The 14,675-nt window shown below is 38.4% G+C and overlaps 1 protein-coding gene and 1 pseudogene across 6 annotated transcripts in view; one reads left to right on the top strand and one right to left on the bottom strand.

Annotated features, from left to right (window-relative positions):
• Nucleotides 1-4,812, top strand: part of fli1 (Fli-1 proto-oncogene, ETS transcription factor) — a 30,557-nt gene extending 25,745 nt beyond the window's left edge. For all 5 annotated transcript variants that reach the window (XM_085429773.1, XM_085429774.1, XM_085429775.1 and 2 more), the window contains 3 exons: nucleotides 397-456; nucleotides 1,298-1,345; nucleotides 1,500-4,812. In XM_085429773.1, coding sequence (XP_085285899.1) covers nucleotides 397-456; nucleotides 1,298-1,345; nucleotides 1,500-2,029 — 638 coding nt within the window. In that variant the 3' untranslated portion in view covers nucleotides 2,030-4,812. The remainder of the gene's footprint in view (nucleotides 1-396; nucleotides 457-1,297; nucleotides 1,346-1,499) is intronic.
• A 2,212-nt stretch (nucleotides 4,813-7,024) lies between these two features.
• On the bottom strand, nucleotides 7,025-10,668 carry LOC146693836 (ATP-sensitive inward rectifier potassium channel 1 pseudogene; annotated as a pseudogene). Its single transcript, XR_014914815.1, has 2 exons — nucleotides 10,572-10,668; nucleotides 7,025-8,952 (listed from the first exon to the last, which is right to left on the bottom strand). The product of XR_014914815.1 is annotated as an ATP-sensitive inward rectifier potassium channel 1 pseudogene (transcript).
• Between the last annotated feature and the right edge of the window lie 4,007 nt (nucleotides 10,669-14,675).

Consider the following 14,675-nt stretch of genomic DNA (forward strand, 5'->3'; position numbering starts at 1 on the left):
GAGGGCACACAAATCACCAATAATGTCTTTAGTTTTTTCACTGAACAGTAATGGTAAGTATGAGTGGAGCAACTTACTGAGCAGGGGCATGATTCGTGACAAACCCAATCATTTGTTATGGGGTGGAGGTTAAATAGTTTTCAGATACCCTTTAATGCAACTCTGCAGCATGCGAGCAGCCCTTCCAGAATCCACAGAGAGTCTAGACATGTGGGACAGCCTCCTAAAGATTACACTCGGCCAAAAGAAGCCACTCATACCACCAGCTACTGCCTTATTTACTTTGGACCACTGCTGGCATTCCTTTAAGATGTGTATATTGGTTATCTGCAGAGCACCCCTACTGATGTTTTCTGTGTCTCTCTTGTCCCTCACTTATTCCATTTCTCTCTGCAGGCTCGCCAGTGGTTACTCAAAATGTGACCAAGTCCACTGAGCAACCCAGAGCTCAGCCAGGTACTGGCTTACGTGGTGTCTTTCTTGACCTACTTAGTATAAGCACACACTCAAATCCGAGTCATACCAGCTTGTCTGTTGTGCCGCTTGTTCTGACAGATCTTTCTTTTAGTCTTTCTGTTAACAGTCGAGACAGTGAAGCATAATCACTTTGTGTTTATCATAGCATTATCTATTCTAAGATCCTGGTATTTTGTGTTTGTTTACTCGACTGATTCTGCTAAAGCTTCTCTTTAAATCCTCCAGCCTTAAGCAAAGTGTTTACTGACACTTACCAACAAGTGTAGTTGCCTCTTCTACTTGCTTTATTATTTGACAGACTTCAGCGTGTAATACTAATTTGTTTTGTCAGTGTTACTGTTAGTTGTGTTTACTTCATTTCAAATGTAATGACATGAAAAGAGCTATAAAAAGTGAAATTGTATCGATTCATCCAAATCCACCTATTTGAATGGTCGATTCATTTGTTATGGATATAGGATAGATACTTTAGAGTATCTACAGACTAAGTTCAGCGTGTCATGCACTATGACAATTATTTGAAGTTGAAAGGTGTATTTTATTGTATCAACTAATAATTGTGGAAAGTAAATATCATAACGATTTATTTGTCATTGAAATGTGTTTAGAATTTGCAAATTAATGATGAATCATTTCATAAATCATGAAACACAATTTATGGTATGGGTAATGGTATCAGCAGTACTGGCCCTGTATTTACTTGGTTTTACTTGATACCAAGTAAATTTTGGAGATAACCCAAAGAATCTGCAGTATCGCACAGCACTAATTGCCATAATACTAGTTGTGATGACTCACAAAGCTCTCCTTTTGCCCACAGACCCTTACCAGGTTCTGGGTCCCACCAGTAGTCGTTTAGCCAACCCAGGTAAGTCTCTCACCATAACCAGGTTTTCAATTCAGCAGCTGTAAAAACACACTTTCTCCAAAACCTTTGAATAGCATTGTTAGTATCCAACTGAGCTTCCAGATGGATGAGAAAGCAACCATGCCTGAACGTTTGCTCTTGTGTTTTCCAATAGGCTCAGGTCAGATCCAGCTGTGGCAGTTCCTCCTGGAGCTCTTGTCTGACAGTGCCAATGCGGGCTGCATCACTTGGGAGGGCACCAATGGCGAGTTCAAGATGACAGATCCAGATGAGGTGGCGCGACGCTGGGGTGAGCGCAAGAGCAAGCCCAACATGAACTACGATAAGCTGAGCCGTGCACTGCGCTACTACTATGACAAAAACATCATGACCAAAGTGCACGGCAAACGCTATGCCTACAAGTTCGACTTCCATGGCATCGCTCAGGCGCTGCAACCGCACCCGACCGAGTCTTCTATGTACAAATACCCCTCGGACCTAGCCTATGTGCCTTCCTACCACACCCACCAGCAGAAGGTCAACTTTGTATCCCCGCACCCTCCATCCATGCCAGTCACCTCCTCCAATTTCTTTGGACCCACTGCTCAGTACTGGAGCTCGCCCACTGCAGGCCTCTACCCCAACCCAAATGTTCCTCGCCATCCTAACACGCATGTGCCATCCCACCTGGGTAGTTATTATTAAAACCACCCTTTCTGATCATCCACCACCCCTTGAACCTCCCCTGGCCCACGCCATTTGCTGACATGCACTCTCAATGACGCCAAACCAATGAAGACTGAACTGACAGAGGTATTTTGTCCTCTGAAGAAATTTGATCCAAAATGAAGGATGATCAAACTAAAGGAAATTTTTTTTGTATGATTATATAAACAACTGGATATTAAGGTCCAAAAAATGGAATACTACTTACCTTTAAATGACTACCAAGTTTTTTTTTTTTTTTTTATGATTTATGGACATTTATCTGAGTTTCATGTGCCTTTTCCTTCCTCCTGAAAGCTGCACCTACAGTAGCTGCAAGTGGGTGTTCAAGAAGCTTCCTAAACCAAAGCCTGAAGACAGAAGATAACCCGCAAGTCTTTCTGCCTCATCTTCCCTTTACAGTACCAGACATGGGCCTATTACTTATGGGTCTCAAAAAGCATCCTTCTCAGTATGTACCTTGTCCTGTAAAGCATCTGCCTTTTCATTCATCTAAAGCCTTGACAGGATTTCTTATTCCCACTACATCTAACCTTCTGTTTTGACTGTCTATGTTTTTTTGTTCTGTTAATCTGCATGTTTTCATGTGTGTGTGTGTGTGCATGTGGAGAGTCTTCTGGAATTCTCTGGACAAGAAGGAGCTCTCATTGAGGTGGACTTTTCTCAGCACTGAATAAAATTTGGCAACTGGAATATGCCATTCACTATGCCATTTAACTTATCCTCCAAACTGGAAGGCTAGAGAAGAGTTGAATGCAGTTAAGAGGGAAGCGCTGTATGTTTTTGCTGATTTGGGTCAATTCAGTTGCTTAAAATGTTTTCTTGTGAGTTGTTTGCGGCGTTTGAGCTAGGCTAAGTGTTGACTCGATTGTGCCAGGAAAGCTGAGTCAAGATATAATTGCAGTAATTTGTTACAATAATTCAACGTAGGTCAGATGTTTTCACTCGGGGCCACACATTAGGCTATTAAATGTTTGCAGAGTCTTCGCATTTTTCAACCGTGCCATTTCCAGATGTGTTGTCGCTCGACCGTGTCAGTATTAATGTGAATGTCTTCTGGTTTGTGAATTTTTTTAAAAAAGGGATACCCTTTGGCAAAAATCTAAATTTGTCAGAAGTATTCATTTTTATTTTTAAACGTTTGATGAAAAAAAAGTAATTCCTTCACACTTGAGATCATGGATATAGAACACGAACGTGCCTTTTTGCAGATGTGGTCATGTTGACGTGTTGATGTTATCAACTGCCATTTGGTGGCTATTTATTTTCTATCCAAAATTGTCTTAAATGTTCTTCTATTTTGAATATGTGCTGTCCTGAAAATCCTGCCATGCTTTAACTGCTGATTTTGTATTTTTTTTTTTTTTTACCATATTTTGTCTATTCATTAAAGATGAGACAGCACTTCATCTTAAAGTGCACGCAATGAATTATCACACCACAAATCTGACAATTTTGGACTTTGAAATGGACTCTGACAGTAAAAGCTGCCGTGGTGTCTCTTTACTCTTTCTAGGCCAGTCACGACCATATAGGTCAGCACAGTAGATGTGGCTATGCATCAAGTCATGTTAATAGACAGTTAAGTTGCATTTTTTTTTTTTCACCAGGGCTGGATCCTAATTTGAGAGTAACATGTGTGTCTGAATGTTAGTTTCTCACTGATCGTAAAGCCCAGCTAAATGCACATGAATCTCAAGTCAGGATTTCATTACCACAATGTAAGAAGACATATCCATCTTCATGTGTTCAAAGCTGTTAATATCGGAAGTATTCCTTTAGCGTAACTGAGAATGGACACTTGAATATAAATTACCTGGGAACTTTATCAAAGAACAAATCCGATAAAGTATGACGAGACGAAGCAAAGAAATCCTCAGATTCGCAAGCGCTGTGCGTTTGTCAGACCTATTTTTTATTATTTTATAAGCATCAGTCAACTAGGCATTAAAGCAACTTACTGTATAAATTATGCAGAGTTATTTTCATATGTGACACAGTATTAAAAAAGTCAAGAAAATTAATACACGAGTTGACCTCGGTCAAAAATGCAAAACTTTTAAGTCCATTTCTGCTAGGTGGTTTGTTAAGCTTTTTAAGCGTTTTTTATATCTGTACATTTGGGCAATACATTTTACCTTTTTGTTTTTTTTGGTTTCTCTTTATTGTTATTATTTCTCAAGTTAGTTATAAAATCCTAAGTGCCATTAGGTGTAAACTATATTTTTGTGTATTCCCAAAACCATGAATGCCGCTTGAATGATAACCCGATGGCCGGGGATTCCTTTACTATATATGCAACGTGTGATCATGATGCCTTGTTTCCATGGCCAATCACTTTTCTTGCCAAATGACAGAGTTTCAGGTATTTTATGCAAAATAATACTAACAGTATTAATATCCACGATTAATTTCTTTTGACGATTTATAACATTCAGTGAGCAAATTGAAAGGAGAATATGATTTGTAGTATAAAGAAATTTTTCTAATGCACCCTGACTATTCATGTTTCACAAGCATTATCAATGAAAAGGGATCTCTGCTACTTCATATATGCAATGTATTTTGGATATCAAATATGTATATATATATATATATATATATATTTATATATATAAATATATATATATATAGTGTATGTTTTACAATTAACCAATGTATTATTGTTATTATTGTCATTCCTGCAATGTATGAAGTAATACCTTTTGAAAAAGGGCTTTTGTATAGGAAAATGTGACAAAATAAATATTTTTACCTCTCAATTAATGCCCTGTTGCCTTTCTGTGGTTTCACCAAAAAGTGAGTGCTAATAAAAACAAAGACTCAAAGAAACCGTATCTCTAAAAGCACAGTAGTGTAATCTTGACAGTAGCTTGCATAATTACACAATACATCTCCGTTTTGAGTTTGAATTTTTTTTAAATATATTTTGCAGAGATGCATCTGAGTTTCATGCGCCTTCTTCATCCTCTTGAAAGATGCACCTAGAATTGCAACTATTTACACACATTTCTTCCTATAGGTCAAAGTTAATGTGTTTATATTTGTTTGTCGTGGTGAAATCTAATCATTTATGCGTGCAGATGCAAAACTCCTTAGTTTTAATTAGGTCAGAGCAGTGTGAGACTTCTATGTGTCTTCATGGGTTTTCTGAAGGCAGCCTAAAATAATGTTTTTGGCAGTTAGCATCTGTGCATGCTGTCTGTGTCAAACAGCAGCTATGTGGGAGCATGCGGGAGCATACTGGCTAAAATGTATATAATGGAGGCGACCGTGGCTCAGGGTATTGGGAAGCTCATCTGTAACTGGAAGGTTGCCGGTTCGATCCCCCTTGTCCTGGTCGTTGTGTACTTGGGCAAGACACTTCACCTACAGCCTACTGGTGATGGCCAGAGGGACCGATGGCACGATATGGCAGCCTTGCTTCTGTCAGTCTGCCCCAGGGCAGCTGTGGCTACAACTATAGCTTACCTCCATCAGTGTGTGAATATGAGAGTGAATGAATAGTGGAATTGTAAAGTGCTTTGAGTGCCTAGAAAAGCGCTATATAAATACAATCCATTATTATTATTATTATTATAACAGGGAAAGAGAATCACCATCGGTGTTGGTCAAGTTACTTGAAAAAAGTAATCCGTAACTAATTACTGATTACTTCCCCCCAAAAGTAATCCTGTTACTTTACTGATTACTTATTTTCAAAAGTAATTAATTACTTAGTTACTTTTTAAAAACACAATTTACAACCTGAATAGGTAATAAAGCGATAGATCTTTCAGCCCAATTCTACTTTTTCTGCATAATCCATCATATAAAATGTAATCAAATGAAAAAGTCTCTTTTTAAAACTTGTTTTATTTTTTTTAATCTTTTAACTTTATTCATCAAGCAAACATTAAATTATATGCAACATTCTCTGACTGGAAGAAATTTGTTTGACATTTAAACCTATTTTCTGCACATTCCAGCACATAAAATAAAAATATTTTTCAAATAAATACAAGTGAAACACAGCAGAAAATAAATAAAATCAAACACTCAGCGGTCCTGTTGCTCTATTTTCACCTGTATGGCAGGCAGATGTTTGCTCTGGTGCAGGTGTGCTGCAGCGGTCAGTGGAAGAATCTGCGAGTTTGTCTGTGAATTTCCCATTAGCGTACTCGGTGCTTGCTCGGAAGTAAAAAGAAGTTTTCTTCCCACGCAGTGAACAGCGGACGTTAATGTTTTTGTCACTTTTTACGGAATCAAACTCTAAGTAAGGTCAGTACTTCCACGCTTTAAACGCTGCACGCTCATACTCTCTCCTGCACTCGATATATTATCCATTGTTGATCTGCACACAGCTGTTGCCACAAACGTTGCACTCGCTTACGTCACTGTCATGAGACACTCTCGCAAAAAAAATCACAGTTTTAGTAACGCAGTAACGCAGTGTGCTTACGGGAAAGTAACAGTAATCTAAATACTGTTTTTGCAATAGTAATCCCTTACTTTACTCGTTATGTGTTACTGCCCATCACAGACATTTTTTTTTAATTGAAATATCATTCTGGAGCATGTACCATCTTTATTTTTTTCTAGTAATTTCACTTATTGATTTGCAACATCATGTTCAGACTTTTACATGAGAGCATATGCCTGGGAACAGAGAGCTGCTCTGGGGTCTACCTTAATAATGAACTCTATGTGGTGCTGTTTCTCCAAATAGTGAATTTTGGTTTCATGTTCTGACCCTGAAATCTAAATAATGGTTTTGTAAGCTCCCAGCTGTCATCTCGTGAATTCTTACGCTAGTTTGTCTTTTCCTTCCTGTTTGATGTCACAACTTTACACTGTGTACAGCTAAAACAGCCACAGTAGAGGTTGGCACCAGTCACAGTATGTGCTTTGACCTTTTGTGATCACAAGTCCTTGTAAGGAGCTTTGATTCCTTCAGATGGACAGTAGAAACAGTAATATGGCACAAACACTGTATTGGTTGAAAATCTTTTTTATTGATATCAACATTTTCTCCCTGAGAGAGAATACAAAAAGACTTTACAAACACAAATGCATACTGTACTCAGTGCTGCACGCTTGTTTTCTGTGAACTTTGTTCACTTCATTTAAAAAATACAAACAAACAAACAAATAAACAGAACAGACACGAAACTATATAAACTAGTGTTGAAAAGACTTGCGCCAGTACCCAACCATTTGCCTGTACCTCAGAATCTGAATAGTATTCCAGTGTTTCAAGTTCATGTGTCAATTCTTCTACACGTTATGGCAGTACTTAAAGAAAACTTAAACTTTGGTGTTTTCTCACCAAAGGCAACAACGTTGCTTCTTCAACTGCATTGTGAGGGTTAAATACAGTTTTACACATTGGTTTGTTTTTCTTCATGTCCATGCTCTATGAACCTGAGGTGAGGCAAGTGGTAAAACAGAAGAGCTTTTCTTCATTTAAAGCAGGAGCATACTTTGTTCCTGCATTGAAGCGTGTTGTATAACCAGGCCTCCCTTTTTGAAAACAGGCTTATGGTCAGCAGACAGTGGCAGGTGTGGTTTTATATCTAAATAGTTCACAATAATGCTATGGAATTGATGGTGGCTTAAAAACACACACACACACACACACACACACACACACACACACACACACACACACACACAAAAGAAGTGCAAGTAAGCAGATTTTTTACTTCATATCTAAATGCTACACAATGTGCTGCCATTTCTATTTGTGTTGCTTTCCACCTCTTACATTTTGGTGGCATCTTGGGACTCAGTGATTTCTATCACCTCAAAGCCAGGATTGTCTTGTCCTTCTCTGGAGTGGTGATGATGACCCTTGATATTGTGGAAACAATAGGCGCAGTGTGCAGTGGCTACTGGCACCACTTTGGAGAAGTTGGAGAAATCGACTCTGTATTTGTTATCCCTGCTCCTTGAGATGACGGGCAAGAAGCTGTAGCCCCACATAATTTCCCGAGGAATATAGGAGGTCCGCACTTGACAAGAAGCACTTGTGGACTCCGCTGTGCCGTCCAGGAAGACGACCAGCTCAAAGTCTTGATTGTGGAGTGTGTCAACTGCAACCTCGAAGAAGGGGCTGCTTTTGTCGATTATGTGATGGAGAGTGAGAGGACAAATAAAGAAGAGGTTGTCCTTCCCAGCATCCACCATAAAATCAATGTTCACCTGATCCATGATTATCGTCTCTCCATCTTGTGTGGTTGTCGTTCTCAGGAGCTTACCGTAGATCTGGCTGCCGATCATCAGACTCTTACGTAGGTTGGCCACTCTGATTGAAAGGCAAAGATAGTCATTTCTGGGGCTAATCACAGCCATTGGACTAAATGAGATGGTTTTAGCTCTCTTTTTAGGTAAAGAGATCTTGGCCATTATAAGACCACACATGAAGCAATTAATAATTGCTCCGAGGACTGACTGGATAGTGACAAGAGCAACAGCACCCGGGCAGTGAGGTGTGAGTGCTCGTACACCGTACCCAATAGTGGTCTGTGTTTCAAGGGAGTAGAGATATGCTGTGGTGAGTCCTGCAACACCCCAAACACACGGAGTGTGATCTGGTGAGGGGTTTTGCCAGGTCAGATCTCCATTATTACGCACAATCCAGTACCACAGCAGACCGAACATGAACCAGGTGAGGGTGTGAGTTGCAGTGAAATTGAAGAAAACGAACCGCCACCGGGCCTCCACCAAGGTGGTCCAGAAATCTGCCAGGAAGGCAAAGTGTTTGCTGTACTTGACGTTTCCATATTCAATGTTGCAGCGGCCATCTTTGGTCACTAGCCTGGTCCTGTGATTTCTTCTTTCATCCAGATACTTCCTGATTCTTGTGCCTATGGATCCACACATTTTGTTTTTTGTTTTGTTTTGTTTCACGAGCCAGCAGCCTAAAATACAATAAAATAGGAAATGATGTAACGTGGATATGCACAACATGTAAATACGTAATAGCAAATCATTAAACAGTCTCTAGACCAAAGATGCTACGATAATGACAAAAAAATATTGAGAAAAAGAAATATGCTCTGCACTCGTTATAATGAAGAAGAATATAAAACTGACTAATAATCGCTTAGTTTCCTTAATATTGACAAAAAGATATTTTTACCACACAATTTGAGTTCTATATTCAATTTGAAACATAAAAAATAATGAAATAACATAATTGTAAATGAATAAAACAATCATTCTTGAACTTTAAGAGGCAGATTTTATATTTTATTTCAGGGCATTTTCTACTTTTTGATACCCTGTTGAAAGATTTTACTCCTTGCCCCATGATTAGCTGAGTCTCACTGTAAACTCCCTATGCACAGCCTCAAATGTTCCAAGCTTCCCTGTCCCACAGTAAATTTAATCATCACTGAATGCCTGTAATCCTAAATGCAGCGCTGCAGTGGAGTCCTGACATTAATGAGAAACAAAAGTTTCCACTGAAGCATAACATGTAAGTGTTCCAAATAAACCAAATAATTCGGGAACTTTGGTCCTACGCAAGTGTCTAAACACAAGGATCATCTTTGTTTGCTGAGTTTCAATGTAGCATAACTTAACGTGGCATTAAAATAATTTGAGCAAACCCAGCCAGAAGGGGAACAGCTCACAGGCATAACAATCTTTGACTTTATTCAAGCTTTTAGTTCTCTCATAAGTCTGGTGCTTGATGGATGGTAGCTGGCAGTGTTGGCTGTACAGAGGTTTCCAAATAAGTATGGCCTCTGTTCTTGCCAAGCCATGCAAACAGCCATTTGGATCATGCTGTGCTTGTTAGCAAGTGTGAAGTAGGACAAAAAAGTCAGTACAGCGAGTTTATTTTTTTGTTTGCAGTCCTCAAAGCTCAAATCGTGACATTTTGCCAAAAGAAATCTGATAATTACACGCTGTTGCTTGTTGGCAAGCTTTAATGCTTTTAGAAGCAAACGTAGTCATTTTACACCTAATCATTAGATCACCATGTTGTCATGCTGTAACAAGATATGTGCTGAAGTAATTTCAAATTATATAGGCTTTTTAATTGCAGATATGATAAGTACAAAAAAACAGGTAGAATCACAATTGAAAACGTGACATAGAAGAGAACTCTTGATATGCGTCCTCATAGCTTTAAATGTACATTAAAACTGCTTGAAGTTTAACATTTAAAGCATAGTATATTAGAAGTTTAGTATATTCAAAGTTTAAATGTAATTCATGTTTGTAAAGCAGTACATGTACATTTCTGTATTTTATTTTTTCTGTAGTAAAAATTTAGTTCATGGATTTTTTTTTTGATTGAGCAATTGTTGCTGTGACTGAAATGCTGTAGCAAAAACACTTTCTTAAAGCTACACATAAAAAAATCACGACTGGTATGTTATGTATGTTTTTTGTCTAATATGTACATTGCTGTGGTAGAAACAAACCAAAAACAGGTCACGAGTGACGTAACCTTGTTAAACTTCCTTGAAGTAAAAATGTACATGTGAAAATTCATACTTTAAAATAAAAGGCCTGAAGCCAAACTCACCGAAGTGAAAAGTTCACGTCGAAAAGTCAGTTTCGTCTCTGTCTTTCTTGCTTCCAGCTGATTGGGACAGTTTAGGCGTGTCCCTCTCTTGTGCTTGCTGATCTGTACCTGAGTGGCTTTATATCGTCCTGTCTCAATGTGGTGGAATCACCCAGGTGATGTTTACGCCCACAGACACATCAAGTGTCCCCACCCCCATCCCCACTTCTGACTCAAAACATACACATGACCAAGCATCCTAAGACACACACCCATGCACATGCTTCCCAAGTTAGAAGAAATACGGTTTATTTCATACATGCTTGGCACCTAGAGCCACCCTGACCTCTGTGCATCACACTTTGTGCCTATTGTGGTGTCAGAGTTCCTCTGAATTCACAGTTTGTTGGTTCTTTTTTGCGGCTTTCGTGCAGTTGCCCTCACATTTCGATATTGTGTGGTGTTGACACCACACGTTTCGTGTTCTGGATGCTGATGACGAAACAGACTGTGTTGCATTATTTACTGTAAACTCTATACACACATAATATTATTGACAGTTTGGGAGGAAAACTTTTCTTTTCTTTTTTTTTTTTTGGACAGTGAGACCATTTTCTGTGTCTGAAGTTTTTTAACAGGTATGTTGTCCATTTAACAAGTAGCGTGTATATTTCACAATTAACTCATGCACTTTACCAAAAATGACCGCTACAAAAATATGAAATGCACACTGCATGCGTAGTGCTAGCACTGTCAATAAAACATCTGCACTCACACTGTTCACAATTCTGAGTTATCATTCTCTAAGCAAAAAACACTTTCCCCTCTTTACTATTGTGGTAAACCGTTCCATTGTGGTGGAATACAGCAATAAGTGCAACACGTGCATTGCACTGCACCATTAGGTGTGGTGCAAATGCTGCAAGGTCAGCGGTCAGTCAGGAATCAAATGATTTCATCATTCTAAATGCAAAGGGATGATTTGCCCTCATTCTGCAAGTACTGCAGGGTCTTTTTTCTACTTTTACAACTAATTATGGGGTACATGCTACATCACTGTACCAGCATGCATTAAAATGCTTAAAGATATTATGCTTTACATTTGAGCCAAAAGTTCATACACAAATTTAGTCTCTGCTGCAGTCTCAAGTGACAAACTCAAACTTTGCCATGTCGGCTGATTTTGTTATTTTCTTCTTCTTTCTTTTGAATGCCACAAAATTATCACAGTGCTCTAGTTACTGGTCAGCTTTGTGGCTATTTGTCTCACAGTAAAAGAAAACAATGCCAGTTCCTGTCCAGCTTAACTAAAACATTTAGCTGACCAGTGCTTGTTTCTGGATCACTTTTGGAACAAAAGGTTTGAAGTCATTCAGTTTGTGTCTTTGATTTGATCTGTTTGTTGCAGAGTCAGCACATAGAGCCAGACAACCATTCACTTTCACACCGACAGTGTGGAGTTAGGATTGGCTATAAATTTATGATAATGAACCCCACGCATGTCTTTAGACTGTAGGTAGGAATCTGGAGTATCTGGAGACAAGCTTTGCAGACTGGATTTGAATCCAGGATGTTTGTACTGAGAGGCAACAGTGGTACCACAGAAACACCATGCTGCTCAGTACGGCAAAACATTTATACTGTATTTAAACATATAAAGAAAAGAGTTTTGCGCAGTAGTGTGGATGGAGATCTGACTTTATTTCTTTATTATTTAGATGATAAAGATGAAGTTACAAAGCTTCCTATAAAAAAGTTAAAGTCCATCTAACTATTTCAGCTGGTTTTCCCCTAAAGTTATGTTATGTGTCAGTCCAAGGCCATCATTGTCAAAAAGTGTTGACCTCCTGCTCCTCTAATGGGTGCTGTGCTAAAAAAAAAAAAAAAAAAGCCTATAGGGAAAAAACTGTCACTTTTTGTTCTTACATCTCTGGTGGTACAAGGATTTAGAGAATTTCAAATCTCTGGTGCCTTTTGGTGGCATGATATGAAATATATAAGTGAAACATTTATTATGCAGGTTTAGAGACACCTTCTCCTCTAGCAATGCTGTACCACCACTGCACAGCAGAAAGTGGCCTTCATAACACAGGAGTCTTTCTTTTTATTGGTCTCATATCACCCTTTGGAATACAAAAAGAAATCAAGGCCAATGAACAGTTGTACAGTTTTATTTTTCAGTGGGGTGATATTTTAGCATTTTGGTGTCATTTCACATTATACAGTATTTTATTTGTTTTTATTCCTCGCAAGCCTTTGTGCGATTGCAGAGTGGTGAGGTGAGAAAAAAAACAACTTTGAATGAGAGAAGTGATTTAAGCTTATAAAAAAAGGGGTTTTGTATTTTATTTCCTCTTCACTGAGTTAATTGTTTTCATCTACTAATGCAAGCTGAAGTCCTTTGAATTGTGGGAGGGAAACAGTAAGGCAAGAACATATGAGAAAAGGAAGTCGAGGGAAAAACTGCGTATGCTATCCGATCCCTGTGAACAGATCAAATAATGCCATACCTAAGAAACGAGCTTCGATTTCGTACACATTTCTTAGCAATAGGATTAGTGAGGCCTACTGAGAACAAGAACCGAATATTGTTTTTGAAGAGACAATGTTCAGTTCATCCTTACTAGTTGTCCACTTGCCTGAATGATTTCCTTGCTCTATACTACAAATTCTAAATGTTCAAAACAGCAAAAGTTTACACCACTGCAGTACTCGGTGTCCTGTTCTTCAGGTCTTGAGCTAGGACTCTTCCGGTAATAACCATACTTGCTCTGAATTCAACTGAAAACTCTAAATATAAACTATAAACACTCCTAAAAAAAAACCCATTTGGTTTTATTTTCATCATAATGAAAAATGCTGTTTGTGGTGTTTCAGTCTGTCAATGTGACATATCAAGAAATCAAGAGAGATCCCAAGAAATGTATAAGATTTCTCTTTAGCGTGAGAATACACTAACAAACAAGTGTTGCATAAGATAATGGAAGATTGTGGAAGGAAGCAAGCCAACAAAAACTCTTTAAATAGTTTTGTTATGTCAGTCCATGCATGTAGCGCAGACAGAAACAGATACTAAAATGCAATCTATTTAGCCTCTTCAATCGGAGACTAAATGTGAAAAGCTTTTATGACAACAAATATTTCCCCAAAACTTAGATTCTAATATTCCAGTTCAGAGGCCATAGTAGTCTGGTTTTAAGGATCTTTCTGTTTGCAAATGCTAAACTTCTTACAGAAGAGCAATATAGGAATTATTGCCTGCTATACCCATTATCACCACATAGTGTCACTGTGTCAGGGCAGTGCAGTGGTGTCTATAAAAGGATCATTCACTTTCTCTTCACCCAGTTAAAAGTGTAAAACAACAAAACAGGATTTATGATTTGAACAGTCATGGATGCAAAAGACTACATTTAAAGATGTTCTAACGGTGTTGATGCATTGTGATACAATTACAGCAGTTTGCTTCTATAGTGAAATATTACAGCACAACTCCAATTTTAAAATGTAAAATGTAAAATATAAATAACAGACTGCAGGGATTTACAAATCCCATAAACCCATATATCTTGTTTTTTCAGCAGAACATAGAAGCACATGACATGTTAAAACTGTGACTTTTATGGAAAATACTAGCTTAATTTGAGTTTAATGGCAACAACACATCTAAAAAAAATGGAACGGGGGAGACAAAAAGGCTGTAAAAAGAAACAAGTGGGGCAACATTTGACAAATAATTAGGTTAACTGGGTATAAAAAATCTTAGAGAGCCAGAGTTTGTCAAAAGGAAAGATGGGCAAAGATGTACAAAGCCACAAAAAAAAATTAGAGTCATGTTCTTTAATTTAAAACTGCAAATACAGTGAAAATCTCATAGTACACAGAATCTGGAGAAAACTGTGGGCAAGCAACAAGGCTGAAAATCAACAGTGGATGCCCGTGATCTTCGGGTCCTCGGACGACACAGCATTAAATTCAGGCATGGAAATCACTGCATGGGCTCAGGAACAGTTCCAGAAATCAGTGTCTGTGAACATAGTTCAGGGTACCATCCACAAAATTCAGGGTACAGTTCTGTCATGTAAAGAAGAAGCCATATGTGAACATATGAATGCCATCACCCTC

This window comes from Copadichromis virginalis, linkage group LG14 (assembly GCF_057382275.1).
Source record: "Copadichromis virginalis isolate Kocher_CV1m ecotype Utaka linkage group LG14, C_Virginalis_male_GT1.1, whole genome shotgun sequence".
Classification (NCBI taxonomy): domain Eukaryota; kingdom Metazoa; phylum Chordata; class Actinopteri; order Cichliformes; family Cichlidae; genus Copadichromis; species Copadichromis virginalis.